This window comes from Phlebotomus papatasi, chromosome 1, assembly GCF_024763615.1.
Source record: "Phlebotomus papatasi isolate M1 chromosome 1, Ppap_2.1, whole genome shotgun sequence".
In the NCBI taxonomy this organism is placed as follows: Eukaryota; Metazoa; Arthropoda; class Insecta; order Diptera; family Psychodidae; genus Phlebotomus; species Phlebotomus papatasi.
The window spans coordinates 39,495,394-39,519,414 of NC_077222.1; the positions used below are offsets into that span (position 1 = coordinate 39,495,394).

The 24,021-nt window shown below is 33.7% G+C and overlaps 2 protein-coding genes across 5 annotated transcripts in view; one reads left to right on the plus strand and one right to left on the minus strand.

Annotated features, from left to right (window-relative positions):
- Window positions 1–24,021, plus strand: part of LOC129799685 (mucin-2) — a 171,766-nt gene that overhangs the window by 74,122 nt on the left and 73,623 nt on the right. The window lies entirely within an intron of this gene.
- Window positions 14,205–18,550, minus strand: LOC129799695 (farnesyl pyrophosphate synthase-like). Its single transcript, XM_055843849.1, has 5 exons — window positions 18,245–18,550; window positions 15,602–15,687; window positions 15,430–15,500; window positions 15,217–15,357; window positions 14,205–15,157 (listed from the first exon to the last, which is right to left on the minus strand). Exons 1-5 carry the CDS (start codon window positions 18,424–18,426, stop codon window positions 14,387–14,389), a joined length of 1,251 nt encoding a protein of 416 aa, XP_055699824.1. The 5' UTR covers window positions 18,427–18,550; the 3' UTR covers window positions 14,205–14,386.

Genomic DNA, 24,021 nt, shown 5'->3' on the forward strand with positions numbered 1-24,021 from the left:
CTACAACATACTAAATTTTCAGCCCGATGCACAATGGAATTTTTGAGTTATTTAACTTTTAAGATTTAAAAATTTTCTTTTTAAAAAAAGCGCCCCTAGCGGTGGTTTTATGAACTTGCGATGTTAGAAGGAGAAGTGGCATTTCACGAGAGCTTTCCAAAAAGCCCTTACTTTTTAAATTCTGATAATTAGAACCGGAGTTATGGCCATTTTAAGAAATTTTTTTTGGACCCTTATAGCTCGGGTCAGGGGGGTCGGGGGACCTTAAGTTTGGTATTGATGGAAAGCTCTAAGGCCCAGCTATAACATACTAAAATTTGAGTCCGCTGAATGCCATAGGGGCGGAGCCTATTGAGAAAACAAAAAAAGGGGGGTCTTCAAAATGGCGGAAGGAGGGGTGGGGGGTGGGGGGTCTATGCACCAAGTTGCAATTTTCACCCGATATATAACCTTTGCCGAAAACCGCAAGTCGATATCTTTTTTAGTTTAGGAGTTATTAAGCTCCAAAAAGCGGCCGGCCGGCCGGCCGGCCGGGAACGTAAATTAGCCACATATATATTCGTGATCAGGAAGTGCTGAAACACATTTTGGCCAAATTTGAGGTCGATCGGACGACATGAAATTTTGTTAGGATTATAGTAGGTGAGATTGTTAAGAATCTCACCTAATAAGCCCATATTGAGAGAAAGTGGTAGGAATATTTGGGTGGCTCGCAATATTCCTTTGGTAAACAAGACCAATCTGAATAAAAGGTTGTAGATTTACTTGAAACATGTAAAACAAGTAAAACTACAACCTTTAAACCAGATTAGAATAGCTAACCAATGGAATATTGCTTGTCACCCAAACATTCCTACCATTTTCTCTTAATATGGGCTTATTTTTGTAACAGTAGGGACCTGTGTCTCTTCAGCAATCAACTGACTGTAAATTTTTTGAGCAGACATCAAAGGGTCACTATCAGAGATACTTATAATGCTGTTATAGACTCCCTGAGTCGAAACCCTATGTCTACCAGTAGGGTTTTTTTTTTAGATGTGGTCGTGCCTTATCACCATATATTTTGAAGATTTTATGTATATCCTGTAGAGATTTTTCCATGAAATTAAACAATTGACGACGAAGATTCATTCCGGCAGTATATCTGGACAATTTCCCTTCTTTTAACTTTTTGTAATTTTCAATTTTTAACCTAAATTATAAATTATCAAAAAACAGATTATTTCTTGTTATTATTTATCAATACTTTTCTAATTACAAATGTACAAACCCATCATTTGCCTCTCAAATTACATAAACTCAAAATGTAACCGGATTACATAAAGTTGGTTGCAAGTTTTGACCATTTTGAATTAGTTTTTTGAATGAGGCAACAAATTTTTGGCGAATCAAAAATGATCAACTTTCGGAAAACAATAATTTTTTATATGAAACAAAATTAATTATTGTTTTTTTTTCTAAAGGATCTACAAATTACAGGCAACTAATTTGCAAAAAGAAAAATTCGAAAAAGTAACTTTTTCTATCATTTTTTGCACCTGGTTTCCCGATCATACATGAGGCAACAAACTTTTGACACCTACTGTATTTGTATTTCTTTTGTTCTATGAAAAATATAGTTTTTTATCATTTTTAAAGTAATCACGACATATGGAATATCTTAATGGATAATAAAAATTCGAGCTACTAGCGTAAGTGTGCCAAATTTCGGTATAGTTGCATGCAAGCGCCAAAGTCTCAAGTTTGAAATGTAATATCTTTAATAGAAATTGATTTTTTTCATTCCTTCTACTTAAGGTGTGTTGCTTAGTACCTTATAGAAAGTTTATCGTCTTTATTTACTTTAAAATCATTCTTAATACATTTTAAAATGAATAAAAATATAGACATAGCTTTGGTGCCCTATTTCGGCCATCTTTATTCTCATAGTTCCTTGCCCTTCGGGAATTCTTCCAATGCCTTTTTCACGTCATCTCGTTTGTCGAAGTTACATTTTTTTACATTTTTTGCATTGTATAATCTCTAGAGTATGCAAAAACTAAAAATTCGTGGAAATTCGAGGAACAAAAAAGGTGGCCGGAATTGCAAGCTGGCCGGAATTTGGCACACTTACCCTATCTTATTTTAATTAAAACAAGAATATGAAGAGATTGAAAAGAATCTTAGCTAAAACACATCGCAACTTTAACCACGTTAATTAAATATTTTATTTCAGTTCCATAAAATATTTTAGTTCTATCAGGTTATCTGATTAGCTAGGGCTCGAAAGCATTGAAAGCTTCAGGTAATCAGGGGAGACTTAAATATTTTATAAAACTAAATATTTGATCACATCTTATTAATGCTACATTTTGAACACTTCTATCACTATATTATCACACAACATTTAATAATCTTTCCTCTGGTATTTTATGAGATCTCATTTGCCCGTTTTAAGGATTTCTTTTGAATACTGAAACAACTTTTCTCACACCTTTCATTTGTAGAAATATTTTGTAAGTCTGAGTATTAATACAAACTCTTTTTAATGTGTACTTTTCATTATTTGTCCATGTCATTGTAATTCAGACTTCCTGAATGAACTTCTGCAAATCTTCCTACTAAAAATATTACTCTGTAAAATTTAAAAAATAGAGCCGTTTTTCGTATAACATGGTGAGTATTAAGTATTATTAATCAAATAGACAGTGAAGTGACACTTAAAATAATCAAATAAATAAATGAAAAATTATATAATAAAACATATTAAAAAATTGTTCAATACATTAATATTAGTTTTGAAGAGTAAGGAAACAATTTAAAAAAAAATGTAGTAAGAGATCCGAAGAGAATAAATGACGTCCAAATATCAAATCGATAGGTACATTTCATACAATTATTGCAAGATATTATATGAAAATTACATCAAATGACTAATTTAGAAAGTATTATAGAAAAACGTGAGCTAACTCGGAGTGCATGCAAATTCGATTTGGAGCTGAAGTTGGGAGACGCCATTCAGTTATCTTGAATCAAATTCGTGAAATTATACAAGTTTTGTATTTGAACCAAAATGTCAAGGATTTGGATGAACTGACAGAAAAGTGTTATATGGGTGAAATGTAGACCAGAATGTTCTCTATAATTTTCCCATAGAACATGATCTCATCGATTACTCAGAAGCCAAGATAAGCGAGGTTTTTTGTTTCTTAACTTGTTTTTTCATCCAGAGTGCCCCAAGTAGTCATTTGTTGAACTTCAACTATATCAAAGAATTGTTGTCTTTTGTGGGACTTTCCATTTAAACCCCTATTTTAAGTGTCTTGGTGGAGTAGAGGCAGTCAAATTGGCATCTGAGTGATTTCAAAGCGTTATTATTGGAAAAATCAATTTTTTCACACTTAAACGGCAAAATTGGAGTGATAGCGTAGTCTGAGTGGAAAATGATGTATGGACGAAATGTAGAGACAAATGTGCTCTACAATTATGTTGAAGTAATCATCAAAATCGGTTCAGCGACAGTCGAGATAATTGAGGTTATGTGATATTGAAATTGGTTTTTCGACTGTGGCGCCCCTGGTGTTGGTTCCACGAAGTTCAAATATTCTAGAAAGTTGTAGCATTTGGTGAGATCTTTCGTTTAAGCCCTCATTCATCAAAATCGGTCACATAGAACCGGAGATATGATTTTTTGAATTTCGTGAACTTTGACCCCTCATATCTCCGGTTCTATTGAAACCACAGCGCGCATACGCACCATTTTGGAAACGTCCTAGACTGGACTACAACATACTAAAATTTCATTAACTTGCACAATGCCGTTTTTGAGAAAAGTGACTTTGAATTTCGATGAATTTTGACGCTATCACAGCGCCACCTGTGGTGACTTTTTGAACTTCCATCTGAAAGTGCTCATCGAGACGAAACCAAAAAGGTAAAATTTAGGTCGCTATGTTAATTAGAACCGGAGATAGAGGCCGGTCAATGTTCGAACTTTGACCCCTTATAGCTCGGGTCAGGGGTTATGGATCGACTTAAGGTTTTTTTTGTTTGATAGGTATAATCAACGGCTACAACATACTAAATTTTCAGCCCGATGCACAATGGAATTTTTGAGTTATTTAACTTTTAAGATTTAAAAATTTTCTTTTTAAAAAAAGCGCCCCTAGCGGTGGTTTTATGAACTTGCGATGTTAGAAAGGGAAGTGGCATTTCACGAGAGCTTTCCAAAAAGCCCTTACTTTTTAAATTCTGATAATTAGAACCGGAGTTATGGCCATTTTAAGAAATTTTTTTTGGACCCTTATAGCTCGGGTCAGGGGGGTCGGGGGACCTTAAGTTTGGTATTGATGGAAAGCTCTAAGGCCCAGCTATAACATACTAAAATTTGAGTCCGCTGAATGCCATAGGGGCGGAGCTATTGAGAAAACAAAAAAAGGGGGGTCTTCAAAATGGCGGAAGGAGGGGTGGGGGGTGGGGGGTCAATGCACCAAGTTGCAATTTTCACCCGATATATAACCTTTGCCGAAAACCGCAAGTCGATACCTTTTTTAGTTTAGGAGCTATTAAGCTCCAAAGAGCGGCCGGCCGGCCGGCCGGCCGGGAACGTAACTTAGCCACATATATATTCGGAATCAGGAAGTGGCGAAACGGATTTTGGCCAAATTTGAGGTCGATCGGACGACATGAAATTTTGTTAGGATTATAGTAGGTGAGATTGTTAAGAATCTCACCTAATATTCTCATATACGAGAACAAAGGTTTTGAATTAAAATGCATAGGAAGTAAATATTGACGAGAAATATACTTTTCTTGGAGCAAATTGTCGTTGAAGGATTACTGCTGCAATTTATACTGTGCTATCGACAATTGCCAACGTCTTGGCACTTTGGGAGAGCTTTAGTTAGAGGGGTGTGTTTCGGGAAGAAGTCATTTCCAGATGCTAAAACCGTCATCATTTCTCAGTCAATGAAATTCAGAATGTTTGTTCTTGGATGTCTGTGTTTGTCTCGCTGAGGGATTTAATGCTCATTCCTTCCAACTCAAATCCCCCAAATGTGCAAATGACGATCTCAACAGCACCCCAGAGAGATGTAACACTCCTTTTTTCCATGTCATATCGCACCAAACACGAAAATACACCCCCAAGAACAAACACCATGCATAAACACACTGAGAAGCATCCCTAACATTTTTCCTTCCAAATCTTACTGACGGTTTATCTCAGGGCAGAAAATCTCGATAAATTGATTAAGGGACCTTATCGTTAAAGACATGCTGCAGGGTATATAGAAATTATTTTACTTGGGGTTGTTTGGTTTAAATAAATGTTGATGGATAACGGAAATCTAATACGTATTAATGTATATAAAAGATGTTAGTATTCCTTCCGGTTGTTTTTTATACAAATTTTAATAGTTCTTGAGCTACGATTTATAATTCATGAGAAATAGAAGCACGATTTGAATTAGTAAAATTTGATCTTATGGTAGGGGAAAGTGCTCATGCTTCGTGTGATCCCAAGCTTCGTAATGACTAAATTTTACGATTTAAATCAAACAATTTGCGGATTTAAATTTCAATGAAGTCCTTTAAATAAGCGTGCCAATCTTCCACAACTTTATTGAGTCAAGCGTTGAACTTATTTAAAGATAGGAAATTTTCTCTATAATCCAAAATAGTCGTAAATAATAGTAGAGAAAATAGTCATAATAGAAATGAGTAAATTTTGCGAAAAAAACTCTTTTTAGGTCACACTTATCGAATTTGAATCAAATATTTTTAGTGGGCGTGGCTAACATTCGAAAAGTACTCCAAACCACTCCCCGGATGACTTATTTTGGACTATTTTATAGAAATCACTTAACTCGATCAAAAATTTTTTTTTTTAAATTTAATGCACTCTATAACTACAAATGTTGAAAATCAGAATACAATGGTTTGCTGGACTGATTTTATGAAATTTGCTTATCAAAATGAAGATTAAAATTTTAAAATTCTGTTCTAATGGTCTCTTCAATGGGCAGTTAACAAATTTCTTAGGTTTAGCTTGCTTCTTAACCTCAAATAATATTATAGTTACATTCAGATTATTTTCTATTGGTTGATGATTTAGCAACTTTATTTCAAATTCCGGCTTATGACTCACTTTTTGGCTCCCAATTACTGATGCTGTATCTCAATTAATCCTGTTTGGTCATACTTAATTAAACGCTTTTTGTGTCTCAATTTCTTGTTCTTGAGCGTAGTTCTACTAGCATCTGTTGCTATCAAATCAATCATTCTGCTCATATATTCTTAATTAAAACAAAATAGAGTCTTCAAACTAATATTCAAGCAGAATTAATAATATTTTCGCCCAAAACGAACTCTGAAGAGTCGCATTAACACTTTGGCTTTGGACAATCAATTGGATTGCTCTTAAATTTAGCATATAATACCAATTGTTCTTGGAATGTTTTATTCAAACCAATGCCAAAAAGGAGTGCCCTTTTGTGAATAAATTTTGCACTTAAGTGGCCCACATTTTCATTCTTTCCGGGCATCAATTGCTAAAATAATCAGGAGGGGCTGTATAGCATCGCTTTTATTGCAGTAAAAATGAAAATTGTATTGGGGAATTTTAGGCATTCACACTTGGCACTTAATTGGAAATTGACCGGAATCCATTGAGAGTGTGAAAATCCATTTCCCTAGTCTAGATCCAAATGGTCCAATGCAATCATTAAATTAACTTTCTCGTCTGAGCGTTTTTTTTTTGGGATGAGCAAAAAAACAGACGGAAACATCCTCTGAAATGTCCGTTTAGAATTTGAACACGAGAAGTTACAGTGGAATTGGCAAAAGTCCATGAAAAGTTAATGTTGTAGAGTCCACAATGAGGGATGCATTGCAATAATCTTGCATGGAATTAGAATAGAGGAATTTGCAATGAAAAATGATTTTAATAGTATTCAGGAGATTTCTTCAATACTGGCACAAATGCTCCGTGAGTGTCGTAATGAGATTGTTAAAACATCTCACCATCTTTTAATGCAACTTTTTCCAATTCAACATTTCTTCGTCATTTATTTAACTTGGCGGGATTTTGCACTGAAATGGCATTTTGAGGCTCAATATGGCAAAAACGAGTTTTTCCGTACAATCGCAGAAGAGAGTCAAAGCGCGAAATCCCTCAAGGGTTCTCTTGAGGCGGCTTCTGACCAAATCAGCCATGGAGACGGCTCTCATGGAGAATGTCAATTGCAGTTTATTCTTCTGCACATGAGATTCATGTTCATTGAATTGCATCTCTTGCACAACCCAGGAGGCATTTCACCTCGTCTAGAGCAGAATGTGAGAGTGAGTTGGACGATCCAGAGAAGCCTGAGAATGTCGTATCATCTGCAGGGAAACGGCACCAGAGAGTCAGGTTTCCTTATTTGCACTGATATCCATTAATATTTTTTGCATGCCTTCGAAACAAGCCTCCAATCGATTGTGTGTGGTTCCGATTCGAGTTCTTGGTGCTTGGGATGTGAGTGCGTTGGCCGATCTGTAGGCCCTTTTTTATCTCCACGTAACTTTGTGCAAACACTTCTTATATTTTATGTTCACTAGGAGGCTATTCAATCATAAACTTAAGAATTTATAGATTTTTTTGTGGTAGTAGAGTGTTTACCATTTTGAATTCAGTATCGAAGAGGGAAGTTATGAGATCTGTGCTTATCCGTTGACAAAATGTTATTAAAACTTAAACTAGTTAAATCATTATTTTTTATGTAAAAATTATAATATAATAATGATATACAAGTATTATTTGCGAGTGAACAGTGAGTGGTAGATCATTCTGTTGGCGCCGATCTTTCATGATGATCAGCTGTTCTCGCCGATTAATCTTTGTAATCAGCCTATCCGAGCGATTGGTTACCGCGATCAATTGATCACACGTATCAGCACTGTGGTCACCTAATCTCTTCGACCAGTCTCCGTTGTTTGCTGATCTTGCTGATCAGTTAGTGTGATCTATCCAATCGTCATATTCATTTGATCGTGCCGAGCAGTCACCATGATCGGAAAAATCACGTGATCATTCACCGTGAGATCTGATCTCTCTGATCAGTTTTCGTGATCAGCTGATTGTACCGAAAGTCACCGTAATCAGCTAATCTCACCGATCAATCACTGTGATCAGAGGATCACCGACAACTCAAAGTGATCTAGCCAAACAATTTACGTTGTCAGCTAATCTTACAAATTGGTCTTCGTTATCAACTGATATTTCCGATCGGTTTCCGTGACCAGATGATCGAACGGATCTGTTACCGTGATCAAATTGTAGCAAGAATTGCTACGGGCCCATACCAGAACATGCTGGAGCACCCTTCATCGTTTGTCTCCGGGAGTGAGCCCTAATTGCTCATTCCAAGAGAGCCACGAATCCGGCGTCCTCCTCGCTTCACTGATGAAGACCGACTGAGGAGCCGATTCGATTGTGCCTTCAGAATAACTCGTCGAGCACTCACGATCACGACTCCATTTAGCAGAACTAAGTATAGCGATATCATAACCGTCGCGGAACTATAGTAATCACGTAGTTAGTCGCCGTTATAGCACCCTTCAGAGTCATCATCTCAGCTGAACAGCGATTGGTACCGTTGGCATAGAACTTCGTCAGGACGGGCTTTCTCCCTCCAACTCCTCCAAGCTCAACAGACCTAATACAAAATGATATATATCTCCAGACAGTTTTAGTGATCAGCTGATGGCAACCGAACTGTTACCGTTCTCAGTTTCATTGTACTGAAGAGTCGCCGTGATCAATTGATCTCTCCGATCACTACCATTATCACCGAACATTCATATTTTATTGATTAACTGAGCACACTGAACAGTTCTTATGATGAAAATTCAAAGACCTGTCTATGCAGATCAGCAATTTTATTCAAATCGAACAAAGTAAATTCTCATACTTTATGTACAAATGATATGAATACTATACGAAATACAGTTTCGCTATATGAATGAATATTATCAAAACCTTTTGGAGTATCGACACTGAGATAAAAAAAGAGGGTGTGATTAACTTTTTTTCTCATAACTTTAACACTTTTTAGGTGTAAAAATATATCAATTTTTTTAATGTTAATTTTACATCTTTTTAAGGGTAAAATTAACATGAAAAAGGGTAACTTTAACCCTAAATACAACTAAAAAGGTAATATTTACACCAATTTGGGATCAATACTGCAGGGTTATATTAACATTTCCGGAATGTTATTTTAACTTTTTCGGATTTCTCTCACTCAGTGGATAAAAGACCGAAAGCCGCTATCTCTCACCGTTTACTCTCTAACATTAATGAAAGCGAACACACGCAACACACAAACAGTGCACGAGGTTATTTTTTCCAAACACTTCAAAATCACAGTATTCTATCGAATAATGCCCAACGCACAATACCTTTTGTTTATTAAACATGCTTTTGAGTTTTCAATGAGACTGAATGAAATGTAGATCCAGTCATCTCGTTCTCTCTCATAGAAAATTTTGAAAACATGTTTACAAACAAAAGTTATTGTGCGTTGGACATAATACATAATATTACTTGTGGCTATGGAGAAAATATACAATAATATTTAAAATTATACTCAAACTATATGGATCATAAGTATTCAAATACTCAATTAAAGGCAAAAGCCGTATCGATCCAATTTGCTACTGGACAAAATTGTGTTATATTCTGTATGAAACTTTCCAATATAAAGAGACACATTTCCAAATTGCTATCACCTGGTCAATCAATAAAGATTAAATTAAACCTCTCTTTTGAGCAAATGATCAAAACCATGATGAATTCGAATTTATTTTGTTATATACGAAACTAAATTTATTTCCGTCCGCTGCTCTAAAGTATCCTCTAAATAAAAGCCTCTGTCTGATGATATTTAAGCCCTTTTCTTGAGTAAATACCACGCTAGAAATGACTGAACCTTTTTTATTTTTACTTTTCATCCTAAATTCGTGTTGATTCTTATTTATATATTTGCTTACAACATTTCCTTGACGCTGGAATCTCTTCACAATTGCCTGATTATAGACACAAATACATTTCAGTATATTTTCAAATTAGTCAAGCAATTTCTGTTGGAAAGTTTAATTAGTTTTTTTCACCAAGAATCTTTTTTTTAGCCGCTGAGATTAATTAAGAAATGTTAACCCATTCCATGTTGCTAAATTAGAACTCAAAAGAACAAGAGTATTCTAAAAAAATATATACGAAATCGTCTCAGCACTTCAGAAGCTAATTACTTTAAAATAGAGAGTATTTGTCTTACTGCATTGAGAAAGGACTGTAGATTTATTTTTTGGAACAGAACACAGACCGGGTAATTAAGAACTGTTGAGACATATGCAAACAAATTTTTATTTTACTCTTGTATACCATTATTCTGCAAAATGGTCCTATGTTTTAAATTATTCTCTGTATAGTTATTCCCTATATATTATGCAGAATTGTCCCAGTAAACGGGAGTAAGAAAAAGGAATGCTTAAGAAAGTTTCTTTTTCAATTTACATAATCGATTTGGCATGCAAATAATGTCGAATCTCCTGTGAAAACAGTGGAAACATTAAGGGTTTTTTTTTATTGGTAAATTGTTTCATGCAAAATTCATAAGTTTTATGGTAAAATAAACTTTGTATTCTATTAAGAAAGATCATCGGTGGTTATTTTAAAATTCATTCTTTTCACTTTTGAAATATTTAACGACTTTCATCTAACTATAATTCTTCAGAGTGTTAAAGGCATTCACCTGAAAATTGTACAATGTTCACCACTTTGTCTTCAAATTAACAAAGCCCTGGTGGTAGAGACTAAGAAAGGACTATAAAGATATGAGGGAAAGAATAACTATAGAGTGCATCTCAACAAAAACTCACGGGTGTGCTAAGAATTTAATCTCATACCACTATCACAGTGCTAGGAATATAATGTAACATATAGCAAATTGAAGATTTTCTTCATTAGTTGAATAAATGAAAGTTACTGAGGCACGTCAAAAGCTTCCAGCTGCGGATTAGTCCGAAAAGTGTTGCAGAAACTTGTGAAATTGCATGCTTTTGCAAGAACCCAAATGCATTTTGCGCCTTCATCCGCATTGCATTCATACAGATTCTATTTAGGAAGTCAATTTGTGCCTTTTATTGCTCGGATTTCAAAGGGAAGAAGTTATAAACTATCGAGTTTGAATTTCTGTTGCTGATCTTCAAGCCCTTACTGTTGCTAATCCTATACGGACCAAAAGGGATAGTAATGTGGGTCTTATAAAGGCTCTTTATTAACTGGTCTTACTTTGAATACAAATTTTGTGAAATTAAAGTTTGTCAAATTGGGAAGCAATATCCTTATGGCAATATCTTAAAAAGCAGTGGCAGCCAAAATCCCGAAAGCCAAAATCTCGAAAGCCAAAATCCCGAGAGCCAAAATCCTGAAAAGGCCAAAATCCCGAAAGCCAAAATCCTGAAAGCCAAAATCCAAAAAGCCAAAATCCCGAAAAGGCCAAAATCCCGAAAGCCAAAATCCCGAAAGCCAAAATCCCGAAATCCAAGATCCCGAAAGCCAAAATCCCGAAAGCTAAAATCCCGAAGGCCAAAATAACAAAAAGGCCAAAATGCCGAAAGCCAAAATCCCGAAAGCCAAAATCCCGAAATCCAAGATCCCGAAAGCCAAAATCCCGAAAGCCAAAATCCCGAAGACCAAAATCCCTAAAAGGCCAAAATCCCGAAAGCTAAAATCCCGAATTTTCATAATCCTGAAAGGGATGAAATTATATGGAGGAAAATTTTTAGAATAATTTCCTAAGACACAGAAGATTTCCCTTTGTCTCCAGCAAGCGCGGGTACAATCCTGGGAGTAGCTGTGATACTTTTAAGAATTCGGGATTTTGGCTTTCGGGATTTTGGCGTTCGGGATTTTGGCTTTCAGGATTTTGGCGTTCGGGATTTTGACCGAGGCCCCTTAAAAAGATCCATTGGCTCGTTTTTCCAAAATTTCATTTTAATATTAACTTTACCGCTGTTCTATCCGTTTTAAGCTTTATTTTTTTTTACAAATGAGTTATATTTCCTTCCACTAATTTGCATACTTATCAACTAATTTGGACGAAATTTAATTTTTTAATAGTTTCAGATTCTAGACGATTATAATCACTTTTATCACAGACGATAATCACTTTTATTCGAATATCTTTCGAATATCATAATTTGAGAAAAAAATAGCATCACATGGTTTAGGGTAGATTCATCACTTATGGACGCCATTATTCTTGGACATCGTACTAAAATCTTAAGGTCTTACATAAAACAAACTCGAAAAATCATAAAACTATCAGTTTATGGTGTGATTAACAATTTTGCGGTTTTTCGAAATCTATTTTAGGTAAGAATTTATGATTTTTCCAAATTGTCGATAAGTGTATAACGTCCATAAGTGATAACTTCACCTTATCGGTTTGTTCGTTATTCTGTGTGTGTCCGCGACTAGAGCTAGAGGCTAAACGATTAGGATTAATGACTTAGGGGCATTGAAGGACACATTCATAACAAGAACAAAATCTTTCAAAAGTATGCTTTTTTTATTAGGATTCAAAATTAGAAGGTATTTTTCAAAAAAAAAAAAAAACTCAAGTTTGGATTGATTTAAAAGGTCTAGAAATCAATGATTAGTCTTAACCGACTAAATTCGCCTCTGTCGTTGGTAATGAATCAATAAGACCAATAATGATTTTTTGAGAAAGATCTTTTGAGTGATTTTTAAATCTGTTCAAATTGGTTGTGAGCCGATAACGATGGAGGATTTTAACACTAAACCTACTGACCGTTTTTGATCGTTTTTTCGGTGGAATGACAGACCGTGGTAGGAGTAGGATAAGCAACAATTTTTTCTTGAAAAAGAGGGAAAAATTAAAATATAAACGCTGAAAAATATATTGTATGCATATTTTAAGATATTCATAAAGTTTGATAGTGACTGTACCGTTTAAATATCTGTTAATTTTAAAAAGTTTTTAAACCGGTCAATTTGATCGGCCATGGTAGGTTTAGTGTTAATAAATCAAATATGAGAAGCTACTTTAAGGACATTCAGTGTCTCACATCTAAGACATGAGTTCGAGCATTATGCGAAGTCTTAGATACTTGAACACTCGTTGCTGCAACAATTTATTGTTCGCCTGGATTGGGTGATATTGCAAAATTCTATAAGAAAACTAAAAACCGATTTCCTGGTCAATTCCCAACGACTTTATCGGAGCTATTTATCCTTTAGCGTCATTATAATAAATTGAGTTATTGACCAAACTTCTTTTAAGACCATTGTCCTCATTATAATCTCCAAATCTAATTAAATCTTTCAGAAAAAGATACAACTTTGCGTGCTTCGCGTGCTTCAAAAGTCGTTACTGTAAAAGGCTAATTCGAAAATCAATACAGATTTGGAATTGGTTCTTTTGCGAATACCTAGGAGAGCATACCAAAACATGAAAAAAAATTAAAAATTAGCTTTTTTGCCAGAATTTGATAAATTGCTTGAGTGTCGCCAATAAATCAAAAGCGAAACAATTGAATTTGAGATCAGAAAACCAGGAGATAAGTTCTCCTCCATTAATAAAATAAGAGTATTCCAATCAGAGCGAGGATCTTGGTATTATTTTATAGGTTATTTTCAAATAGTGAGACGCATGTATCAGAATATTTTCTCCAACATTCTCTGTTTATTCAGAGCCTAAGATTTCTATTCACGATTAGAAACACCGTCCAAGACACGCAAGGTCAGACCCCAGTGTTAATAAGTGATTTCATGCTGGAGACTGAAAATGTAAACTGATTTATGTTGCTGGTACCCAAGAGGAAGTTTGGATGGAGAGAAAACTCCTGGAATAAAATCAATTCTGTTCTTTTTTATCTACTCTGTGCTGTGCTGAAGGAAAGTTCGTGAGGCTATTGCACTGATTGAACAACGGGAAAGCAGTTTTATCACATGCCTCTGGAAATCTTCTAAATCCACTGTTAAAATTGTTGACAAATTTATTGCGAAAAGTGGTGAGACACTTTTAGCAACAAAAAAGCCTTGCAATAAAATTCTTTGAAGAAGAAACCAAGGTTAATATCTAAATACTGTAAAAATGCTAATGAACCATATCGTACTTAATATTTTACATAAATCACCTCAACAAAAATTTTAAAGATCTGACACTAAAAGTGATTTTTATTAACCTTTATTTTAAAGAACATACGAAATAACTTTCAAATGAACTACCATCACCATTATGTAACCTTCCAACTTGTCCCATAAAAAATAGGTCATGCGTCATGCCACACTTCCACTAAATAACTAAATATATTCTTTTGTTATCACCCATAGTCAAAATTAAGCTTTCCTGTTGTATAACTTGTTCATGAAGAAAAGAAAGATGTCACCAGAAACTTTCTGAGAGATTTTTTGAATCTGTGTCTTGATCCTGTTGTAGGATTCTTTCTCGTAAGTAGCATAAATATCTGGCAGACTTAATTCCTCGTACAATTGCTTAATTCTAGCAATAGCTTCAGTGTCATCCTTCCCATAACACTCCTTCATAATCTCTTTCTGGGCATCAGTAGCCCTCTGAACACAAGTTACAGAAAGCCACGTGCATTTTCCATCCTGAATATCAGTTCCGATTTTCCCAGTTAATTTTGGATCCCCGAAACAATCAATAAAGTCATCCTGAATCTGGAAAAAGAGGCCTATCTCAAGAAGGATTTCTTTTGCTTGCTGAAATATTTCTGGAGAAGTATATCCAGCCAAATGCAATGCCGATGCAATTGGAAGATAATATCCATAGTAAGATGTTTTGTGGATCGCAATGTTTTTATATTGTTCCATTGTAAAACTAAGAACATCCTGTTGTTGGGATTTTGCGTCCAAATACTGTCCAAGAGTTGTTGTGAAACTAATCTCGTGGAATAACTCAAGGATTTTTATATAACAATCCATGTGACTGAAATGGTCCTTCAGAATCTGATAAATTCCAGCGTCAACCAAAAACGCATCATTTATAGCAGAGAGCTGGATATCTTCCACTTTGTACCAGCAAAGCCTTCCTCTTCTGGTTATACTCCTATCCATTATGTCATCGATCATTAAGATTGCTGCATGTAGCTACACATAAAATGTAATTGTTTACTTAATTCAAGATAAAAAGAAAACAAGTACCTTACCATCTCTATGCACCATCCAAGGTATCCTGCTAATTTCAAACTATCTTCCGTAATCGAATCCTTTGGTACCAGCAATTGGTAAGCTTGCCACGAAGATACCCCACGTAGCTTCTTGCCACCTTGTAGATTATACTCCAATACCTGAAAATTCTCATAAAGTATATGTAGTTAAACGAGTTAAACCTTAAAAATGAAAATTATAATTTTTCTTACACGTTCAAAATGCTCTCCTACTCCGAAAGCCGCATATTTTTCTGCTATCCCTTTAAGTTCCTGAACAATACCTGACAAACCAAAACCAAATCGACAATAATCCATATTAAAAAGAAAACTTTGATATAATACTGTAAAAGTCTTCGATAATAAAAAAAAGAAACTTTCAAACCTGGAAAGTATGAAAAAAACTTTTGACTTTCTTCCTTAGATTTAGCAGTTGAGGTTGATGTAGAATATTCCTTTATTTGCAGTTGTCTAAAAAAAAAGAATGCAATTCTTATTCTAAAAATCTAAAAAAAAAAGAGAGAATGAGTAATGGAGTAGGGGAAAATACCCATGTTTGATACCATTGGAAGCTTCGTAATGACTAAATTTTCTATTTTTCACAATATATATGTAACTCATCGCAACCATATAATAATAATAATAATTAATAATTTGTAGGCCTTTTATTTGTAAATTAGGCTTAAGAGCCTCTCTATACAGGCAAGGTAGAATGTTATTTTTGCAACGGTTAGAGATTTTTTACAAATTTGAATTATTTGCTGAGTAAAGCACGCTGGTCAACAGCTTGTAGGGGCAGAGAGATGAGATGTTCATTAGAGAGAATATTTCTCGAAGCATCCAAGGAATCCAAGATTGATAATCTGAGCGAAAGAGCTAGCACGCATAACTGACGGGTGCTAGAGTGAGTTGACTTCTTGACGAACCAGAGCAGATGTAGTTGTGTTATAGAGTTGAAGAGAGTTATCGTTGTCCGGGATTAAGCGAAGAGAGGTACACTGATGTGGAATAAGCCATCCAATCCAGAATGATGCACGGAGCCATCAGTGTATGAACGGCTAGTGGCAGTGCTGAAAGTGATAAGCTGGTTCAGGACAGGGCGCCTGAAACTATGTGTCCAGCCTATCAAATTTTTTCCAGCACTGGGCGCGATTCGACCGTCGCTCGAACCAGAGATCCCTGCGCCATAGATCCAGTACTCTATCCACTGAGCCACGGGACCCCCAAATATTTTAAAAACTATGGGTAATTGGCCAGTTTTTAAAATATATTGCGGAGTCCAGTTTATTGAGAAACATAGGAAAAATTTAATCATTACGAAGCTTCCAATGGTATCAAGCATGGGCACTTTCCCCTAATGACAAACTATGCCAATAAATGTTTACATATTAGGGGAAACCTAGAATTAGAATTTAGAATTAGAAATCGATAGATAAATAGAAATAGATAGAAACTGGGCCATAATTGTCAAAATACGGTTATTGAATATTTTCACGAGCTCTCAAAAAACTTGATAAATTTTGGATTAGCATTAATTTATGGCAGTTTTATCATTTTCCAAGTTTTTAAAATAATATTTTTTCAATTTCGAAAGAAAATGTGTTTTTGAAGTCGATTTTGTGGATATTCAGCAATATCAACAGCGTATTTTAACGTCAAAGATTGAAATCAGTTGGGATTTATATGAAATGTATTCGATCCGGGGTTAGTTTCAATTATTCTATCCTATGCTTTTTACTTCGACTTTCAAAATAAATATATTTTCATTAGGGTAACATGAGGTAATTTGGAACCATTTACAATTTGCAACACTTGATATTTTCTCACTGTTTCAGATGAGCAAAGAGAAAACAAAGACCACAAAATATAACAAAAATACGATTAAGAAGAAAAGGAACAGATTTCTTCCTTTTGAATCTCTAAAACAGTGAGAAAATATCAAATGTCCCAAATTGTAAATGGTTCCAAATTACTTAATTTTACCCTACGTTTAAAAAAGAACAAATAGTCGGAAAGTGAAAGAAATCGAAGAGAACAGAATCAATAAAATTTATATAATTCCAACTTTATGTTGCGCAGAGAAAAAATTGAAGACCTTTTTCTTACATTGAACACATAATGACTCAAATAAAATTCAATATGTTACAATTATTGTTATAAAAATAATTAGACCTCATAAAGGTGTTATTTTCAAGACAAAAATAACCATTAAATTAATTGAGAATTGATCTCGTATAGAGTATAAACTTTGTTATCATCTAATTATAAAAAATTATATTACTCCTCCTTCTTTTTCTTTTGTTATTTCGTCGGTTGCATAGACCGTTGTCGTATCTGCGTTTGTTTTGTATCTGCATTTGGTGCAAGTAAACTAAAGACATCGCCTCTTGCATGCAATGCTGAGACAAAAGAAATGCGTCACGACAGCGGCCAATGTAACTGACGATATCTTCAGTTTTTCTGCTTCACTATTACTCATTTTCTTTGAATATTGCTATATGATACACTAATTTTTGTTTCATATTATAAAAAAAAACTTAATTATAATAATAACATAAATAAAATAAAAATTTGTTTCATTTGAAATCTAAACTACGTAAGACTTTAATATAAAGATATTTTCTTATTAATCCAAGCTATAAATAAATTCAAGAAATTTAAATCACAAAATGCACTCAAAAAAGAAGAAAGATTTATGAACTCGAAATTGATTTATGGCCTTTCATTAATTCTTTTTTATTCAATACATGGAATGTTTTTAACGTTTTTAATCTTTTAAATTGCATGTAAGAGAGAATAAAATACAAAATATAATTCTTTAAAGACAAACTCAAAAACAATTAATATTTTTAAATTTTGTGTAAAATGAAACGTATAGAGGATTGCTAAAATTTTACTTTAAATTAGAGATTAAATTCAAATCTATTACAATAATCAATTCTTTGTATGCGTTGAATGTACTTTTATAATACCCTTAACAAAACTTAACACAACTTTTCGTTATTTAATTTTCCCATTAAAAAATTACCTTATCGTTTTCATGTTGTCACCAGATTCCAAAGATTTAAAAGATGCCTCATTCTTCTTCAAACAGTAAGAATCAGTAACCACACTTGCCTTGGAAATACACCTCAAATGCTCCCAAAAATGGGAACAATTTCTCTTATTAAGAGTGTTCTGAATATTAAAATTCCTGAAGACTGAAATCATTATTGTTTTCCTTTAAATTCTATCTTTCAGTTTCACCACAACAAAAGGAAAATTTTCTAAAATCTGAAATTTTATTGATCTTTTGATAAACTTGACCGAGCTGAATGATGGCTCACGATATTCTGAAGTAATATTAAATCGACAAAGTATTGACACCTCTTTTTCAGCGACCAATTTACGTTACACATCTTCACTGAAAATTGAACATTTTATTGTAATATCGATCAAATAAACCAGAAATCTTTTATTTCATCAATAATTATAAAGATAAAATTTTAAAGATACTGATAAAATCAGACCTTTTGTGTACAACCATTATGAATATTAGGGTACCGTCGTTGCGGGTGACTTTGCACTCGGGGGGTGACTTTGCACTCTGCTGTTCGTGAGACTTTGAACAATTCTAGCACTTATTGATGGTCTTCGCCGATCCGATCTACCATGTCTAAGTATATAGGGATATGTTAAGTACCAAGTAAGGTACAATGATCCTCAAAAGGATTCTTGTGGTTTCAGTAATAGTCAATGAAATGCTAATATAGGTATTTTGTCAAAAAACGGCTCCGTGAAAAAGTTATCTGAAGGAGCAATTCCAAAATCGATTTCAGAGTAGTAAATTGCCCAAATCTATTCTAAATTTATCTGGCTTGAATAATCCACTTCGATTTTGTTGATTATTTTTATTAAAATATTTTTTTCCCTATTATCTTTCTAAGAACGCATGATTTATGTTATAAAATTGCATGTAATGAGCTTTCTAAAGCTTTATTATAGAAGTATTTGGCTAAAAATAATCCAATTTTTTGATAATTTAAGATAAAATGACCGAGATCTACAAGATGGTGTGGTCGCCATCTTGGTTTGACGTTTCTGTCCGCCATTTTGAATAACTGTCAAAACAAAAATTTCATCCGATTGAGCTGAAATTTTAGTATGTTCTAGCTGATGTCAAAACCTTTCCAGAACATATATAACATCCGACCTAGGTCAAGCGATTGCCTGGATACAGGAGCTCTAAGTTCAAAATTTTGACATTTTCATGAATACAGAACTACGGAGAGCTTCTTTTATCGAAATCATCACAAAAAAGACAGTACTATCGTTAGGCGATGAGATCTAAATAACAAACAAAAAGAAAAGTATTGTTTTTCTTTATAACAGCATATTATTTGAAGATCTGAAAAACTGTTTTTGCAAAAATGAAAAAATAAAAAAAAAATAATAAATGCACTTTTCATTTATTTTTTTTAATTATGTGAGAGTAAATAAATATATAAAATAAAAGCCTCAACCATTTTTAATGGTTACTGAGGCATTTCATTTAGATTTTAAAATTAAGGATTATAAAATAAAGATCGCCAAAATATGATGATTTCAAAATTTTAAAATGTGAGCCTCTGTATCTAGGTAAATACTTGACGTAGACTGGGACATAGATACGTTCTGAAAAGGTCTTGACATCAGCTACAACATACTAAAATTTCAACCCAATCGGACCAGTTTTAGATTTTGACAGTTATTCAAAATGGCGGACAGAAACGTCAAATCAAGATGGCGATCATGTCATCTTGTAGATCTCGTGCATATTACCCTTAGATGTAAAGATCTTCATTGTCGTTTATTATCAGAAATTGTTGATTTTTTAGTATTTATTAAAAAGTGCAAAGTCACCCGCACCTTATCCCCAGTGCAAGCCTTTTTTCTTGATTTTTTTAAACACAGTAAAATTTTATAAAATTAATGCTAGTGGCACAAAATCCATTCATTAACAACTGAATACAAATAATTTTACTCAAAATCCCCCCTCCCTTCACTTTAACTATCCACTTTTAGAGAGCAAAGTTGAAAAATAGCGAAAAAACGTGCAAAGTCACCCGCAACGACGGTACGTACAATTAAAAATAGCGACTAGGTGCCTTTATATGATTTTCTTGTAAATCGAATTATGCCATTGACCTCACCCTCTCCAACTTAATATGTAAAAGTACGGTTTTTCAGGATATCGAAAAGCAAAAGATCACTTTTTATAGATCTATTTTGAAGTTGCTCAATGCAAAAAGTTATATTACCTCCAGTGAATAGTCTAAGAACAAAACAAGCTCCAAATAACCGTGTCTAATCTACTATAAACAGGTTATAAAATTATTATTCATTTTTATTTTAAATTAATTTATATTAATTCTTCATAATAATCAAGGAATTATTGACATATTTTATTAGTGAATACAGAAAATGTTTGATAACTATTAAAGATTGTGTAGGCAAATATTTAAATTTTTATTTAAAAAAAAAAACAGGAACCACTGGGTTTCTGTAATTATGATTAAGTGTCCTGGCGATAATAATGCTAAACCGTCAAAAAAATACGATCCTGTTGTCATATTATTATTAATCGTATCGAGACATTTTTTATTCGATGATCATTATTTTTACAATGATTTATCCTGTTTTGCAAGACTCTGCTAAGCACATGATAGACCACCCAAGTACGATCTCACATATTGTGGATGCTTCTTCGCGCTCCTGGAGTTTATCAAAGTGGTGCATTATATTATATTATAATTATATAATATTACATGTGAAAATTATTAATAATAATTTTTTTTAATAATAATATTAAATCTCCATCCTGTCATAGATTCCTCTTGAATATTTTATCCAGGATGAAGAGAAAGATTTTACCAGGAATTTTCTGAGAAATTTGATCAATCTGTCTTTTAATCCTTTTGGAGAATTCTTCCTCGTAGGTAGCATAAATATCTAGCAGACATAGTTCCTCGTACAGTTGCTTAACTCTCGTAACAGCTTTAGTATCATCTTTTCCAAAATACTCCCTCATAATCTCTTTCTGGGTATCAGTAGCCCTCTGAACACAAGTTACAGAAAGCCACGTGCATTTTCCATCCTGAATATCAGTTCCAATTTTTCCAGTTAATTTTGGATCACCGAAACAATCAATAAAGTCATCCTGTATTTGGAAAAAAAGGCCTATGTCAAAAAGGATTTCTTTTGCTTGCTGAAATATTTCTGGAGAAGTATATCCAGCCAAATGCAATGCCGATGCAATTGTAAGATAATATCCGCTACCGGTCTTGTGGATCGCAATGGTTTTATATTGTTCCATTGTAAAACTCAGAGCATCCAATTGCAGTGATTTTGCATCCAAATACTGTGCAAGAAATGCAATAAAGCACATGTCATTAAACAATTCAAGGAGTTGTGTATAGCATTTCAAGTGAGTGAAATGTTCCTTCAGTATCTGATAAATTCCAGCTTTAATCATAAACGAGTCATTTATGGCAGAGAGGTGGATATCTTCCAATTTGTACCAGCAAAGTCTTCCTCTTCTGGTTATACTCCTATCCATTATGTCATCGAACATTAACACTGATGCATGTAACTAAAGATTGTATTTAATTTTTAATTGTCCCAAAATGAAATAAGGTCTACATATTGAAAGTACCCAAAACTCCTTACCATCTCATTGCACCATCCGAGGTATCCTACTAATTTCAAATTCTGCTCTGTAACCGATTCTTTTGGTACCAATAGTTCGTAAGCGTTCATCACTGATAGCCCACGAATATTCTTCCCGCCTGGGATATTGTAGTTTAATACCTGAAATTTCACACTAACGACATCAAAATTTATTTAAAGAAATATATAAGTTTCTTTTCTTACACGTTCAAAATGGTCTCCTACACCAATAGCCGTATATTTTTCTGCTTTGTCCTTAAGTTCTTGCACAATTTCTAATAAACCAATATCAAAATTTTTATAATGATTATTTGTCATCAAGAAATACCTATTAGATAAAATTGACTTGTCAGAATAAAAGTTGAATAAGTCGATTTTTTGGAAAGTTCATTTATTTTTGGCTTTTCGGGTACCGTCGTTGCGGGTGACTTTGCACTCGGGGGGTGACTTTGCACTCTGCTGTTCGTGAGACTTTGAACAATTCTAGCACTTATTGATAGTCTTCGCTGATCCGGTCTACCATGTCAAAGTATATAGGGATATGTTAAGTGCCAAGTAAGGTACAATGATCCTCAAAAGGATTCTTGTAGTTTCAGTAATAGTCAATGAAATGCTAATATAGGTATTTTGTCAAAAAACGGCTCCGTGAAAAAGTTATCTGAAGGTGCAATTTTAAAATCGATTTCAGAGTAGTAAATTGCCCAAATCTATTCTAAATTTATCTGGCTAGAATAATCCACTTCGATTTTGTTGATTATTTTTATTAAAATATTTTTTTCCCTATTACCTTTCTAAGAACGCATGATTTATGTTATAAAATTGCATGTAATGGTCTTTCAAAAGCTTTATTATAAGAGTATTTGGATAAAAATTATCCAATTTTTTGATAATTTAAGATAAAGTGACCGAGATCTACAAGATGGTGTGGTCGCCACCTTGGTTTGACGTTTCTGTCCGCCATTTTGAATAACTGTCAAAACCTAAAACTGCTCCAATTGGGTTGGAATTTTAGTATGTTGTGGATGATGTTAAGGCCTTTTCAAAACATATATAACATCCGACCTAGGTCAAGCGATTGCCTGGATAGAGGAGCTCCAAGTTCAAAATTTTGACATTTTCATGAATACAGAACTACGGAGAGCTTCTTTTATCGAAATCATCACAAAAAAGACAGCGTTATCGTTAGGCGATGAGATCTAAATAACAAACAAAAAGAAAAGTAATGTTTTTCTTTATAACAGCATATTATTTGAAGATCTGAAAAACTGTTTTTGCAAAAATGAAAAAATAAAAAAAAATTAATAAATGCACTTTTCATTTATTTTTTTTTATTATGTAAGAGTAAATAAATATATAAAGTAAAAGCCTCAACCATTTTTAATGGTTACTGAGGCATTTCATTTAGATTTTAAAATTAAGGATTAGTAAATAAAGATCGCCAAAATATGATGATTTCAAAATTTTAAAATTTGAGCCTCTGTATCTAGGTAAATACTTGACGTAGACTGGGACATAGATACGTTCTGAAAATGTCTTGACATCAGCCACAACATACTAAAATTTCAACTCAATCGGACCAGTTTTAGGTTTTGACAGTTATTCAAAATGGCGGACAGAAACGTCAAATCAAGATGGCGATCATGTCATCTTGTAGATCTCGTGCATATTACCCTTAGATGTAAAGATCTTCATTGTCGTTTATTATCAGAAATTGTTGATTTTTTAGTATTAATTAAAAAGTGCAAAGTCACCCGCACCTTATCTCAAGTGCAAGCCTTTTTTCTTGATTTTTTTAAACATAGTAAAATTTTATAAAATTAATGCTAGTGGCACAAAATCCATTCATTAACAACTGAATACAAATAATTTTACTCAAAAACCCCCCTCCCTTCACTTTAACTATCCACTTTTAGAGAGCAAAGTTGAAAAATAGCGAAAAAACGTGCTAAGTCACCCGCAACGACGGTACTCCTTGACACCCTCTACCATCCCTGTGAATATTATACCGGAAAGTTAATTATTCCCAAAGTAATAGGGGTTTAAAATCTTAAATATTCTATACTCAGCATGTAAAATATCAGCTTAAAATATTGTTCTCCTGTAAAATTGGCTATTCGC

Bases quoted from the DNA above. Each gene is read 5' to 3' on its own strand.
- LOC129799695 (XM_055843849.1), bottom strand. From the start codon at position 18,426: ATGATTTCAGTCTTCAGGAATTTTAATATTCAGAACACTCTTAATAAG. The intron at 15,688-18,244 runs GTAATTTTTTAA...CTTTTTTTTTAG, and splicing joins GACAACATGAAAACGATAAG to ACAACTGCAAATAAAGGAAT. The intron at 15,358-15,429 runs GTAAGAAAAATT...GAGAATTTTCAG, and splicing joins TAGGAGAGCATTTTGAACGT to GTATTGGAGTATAATCTACA.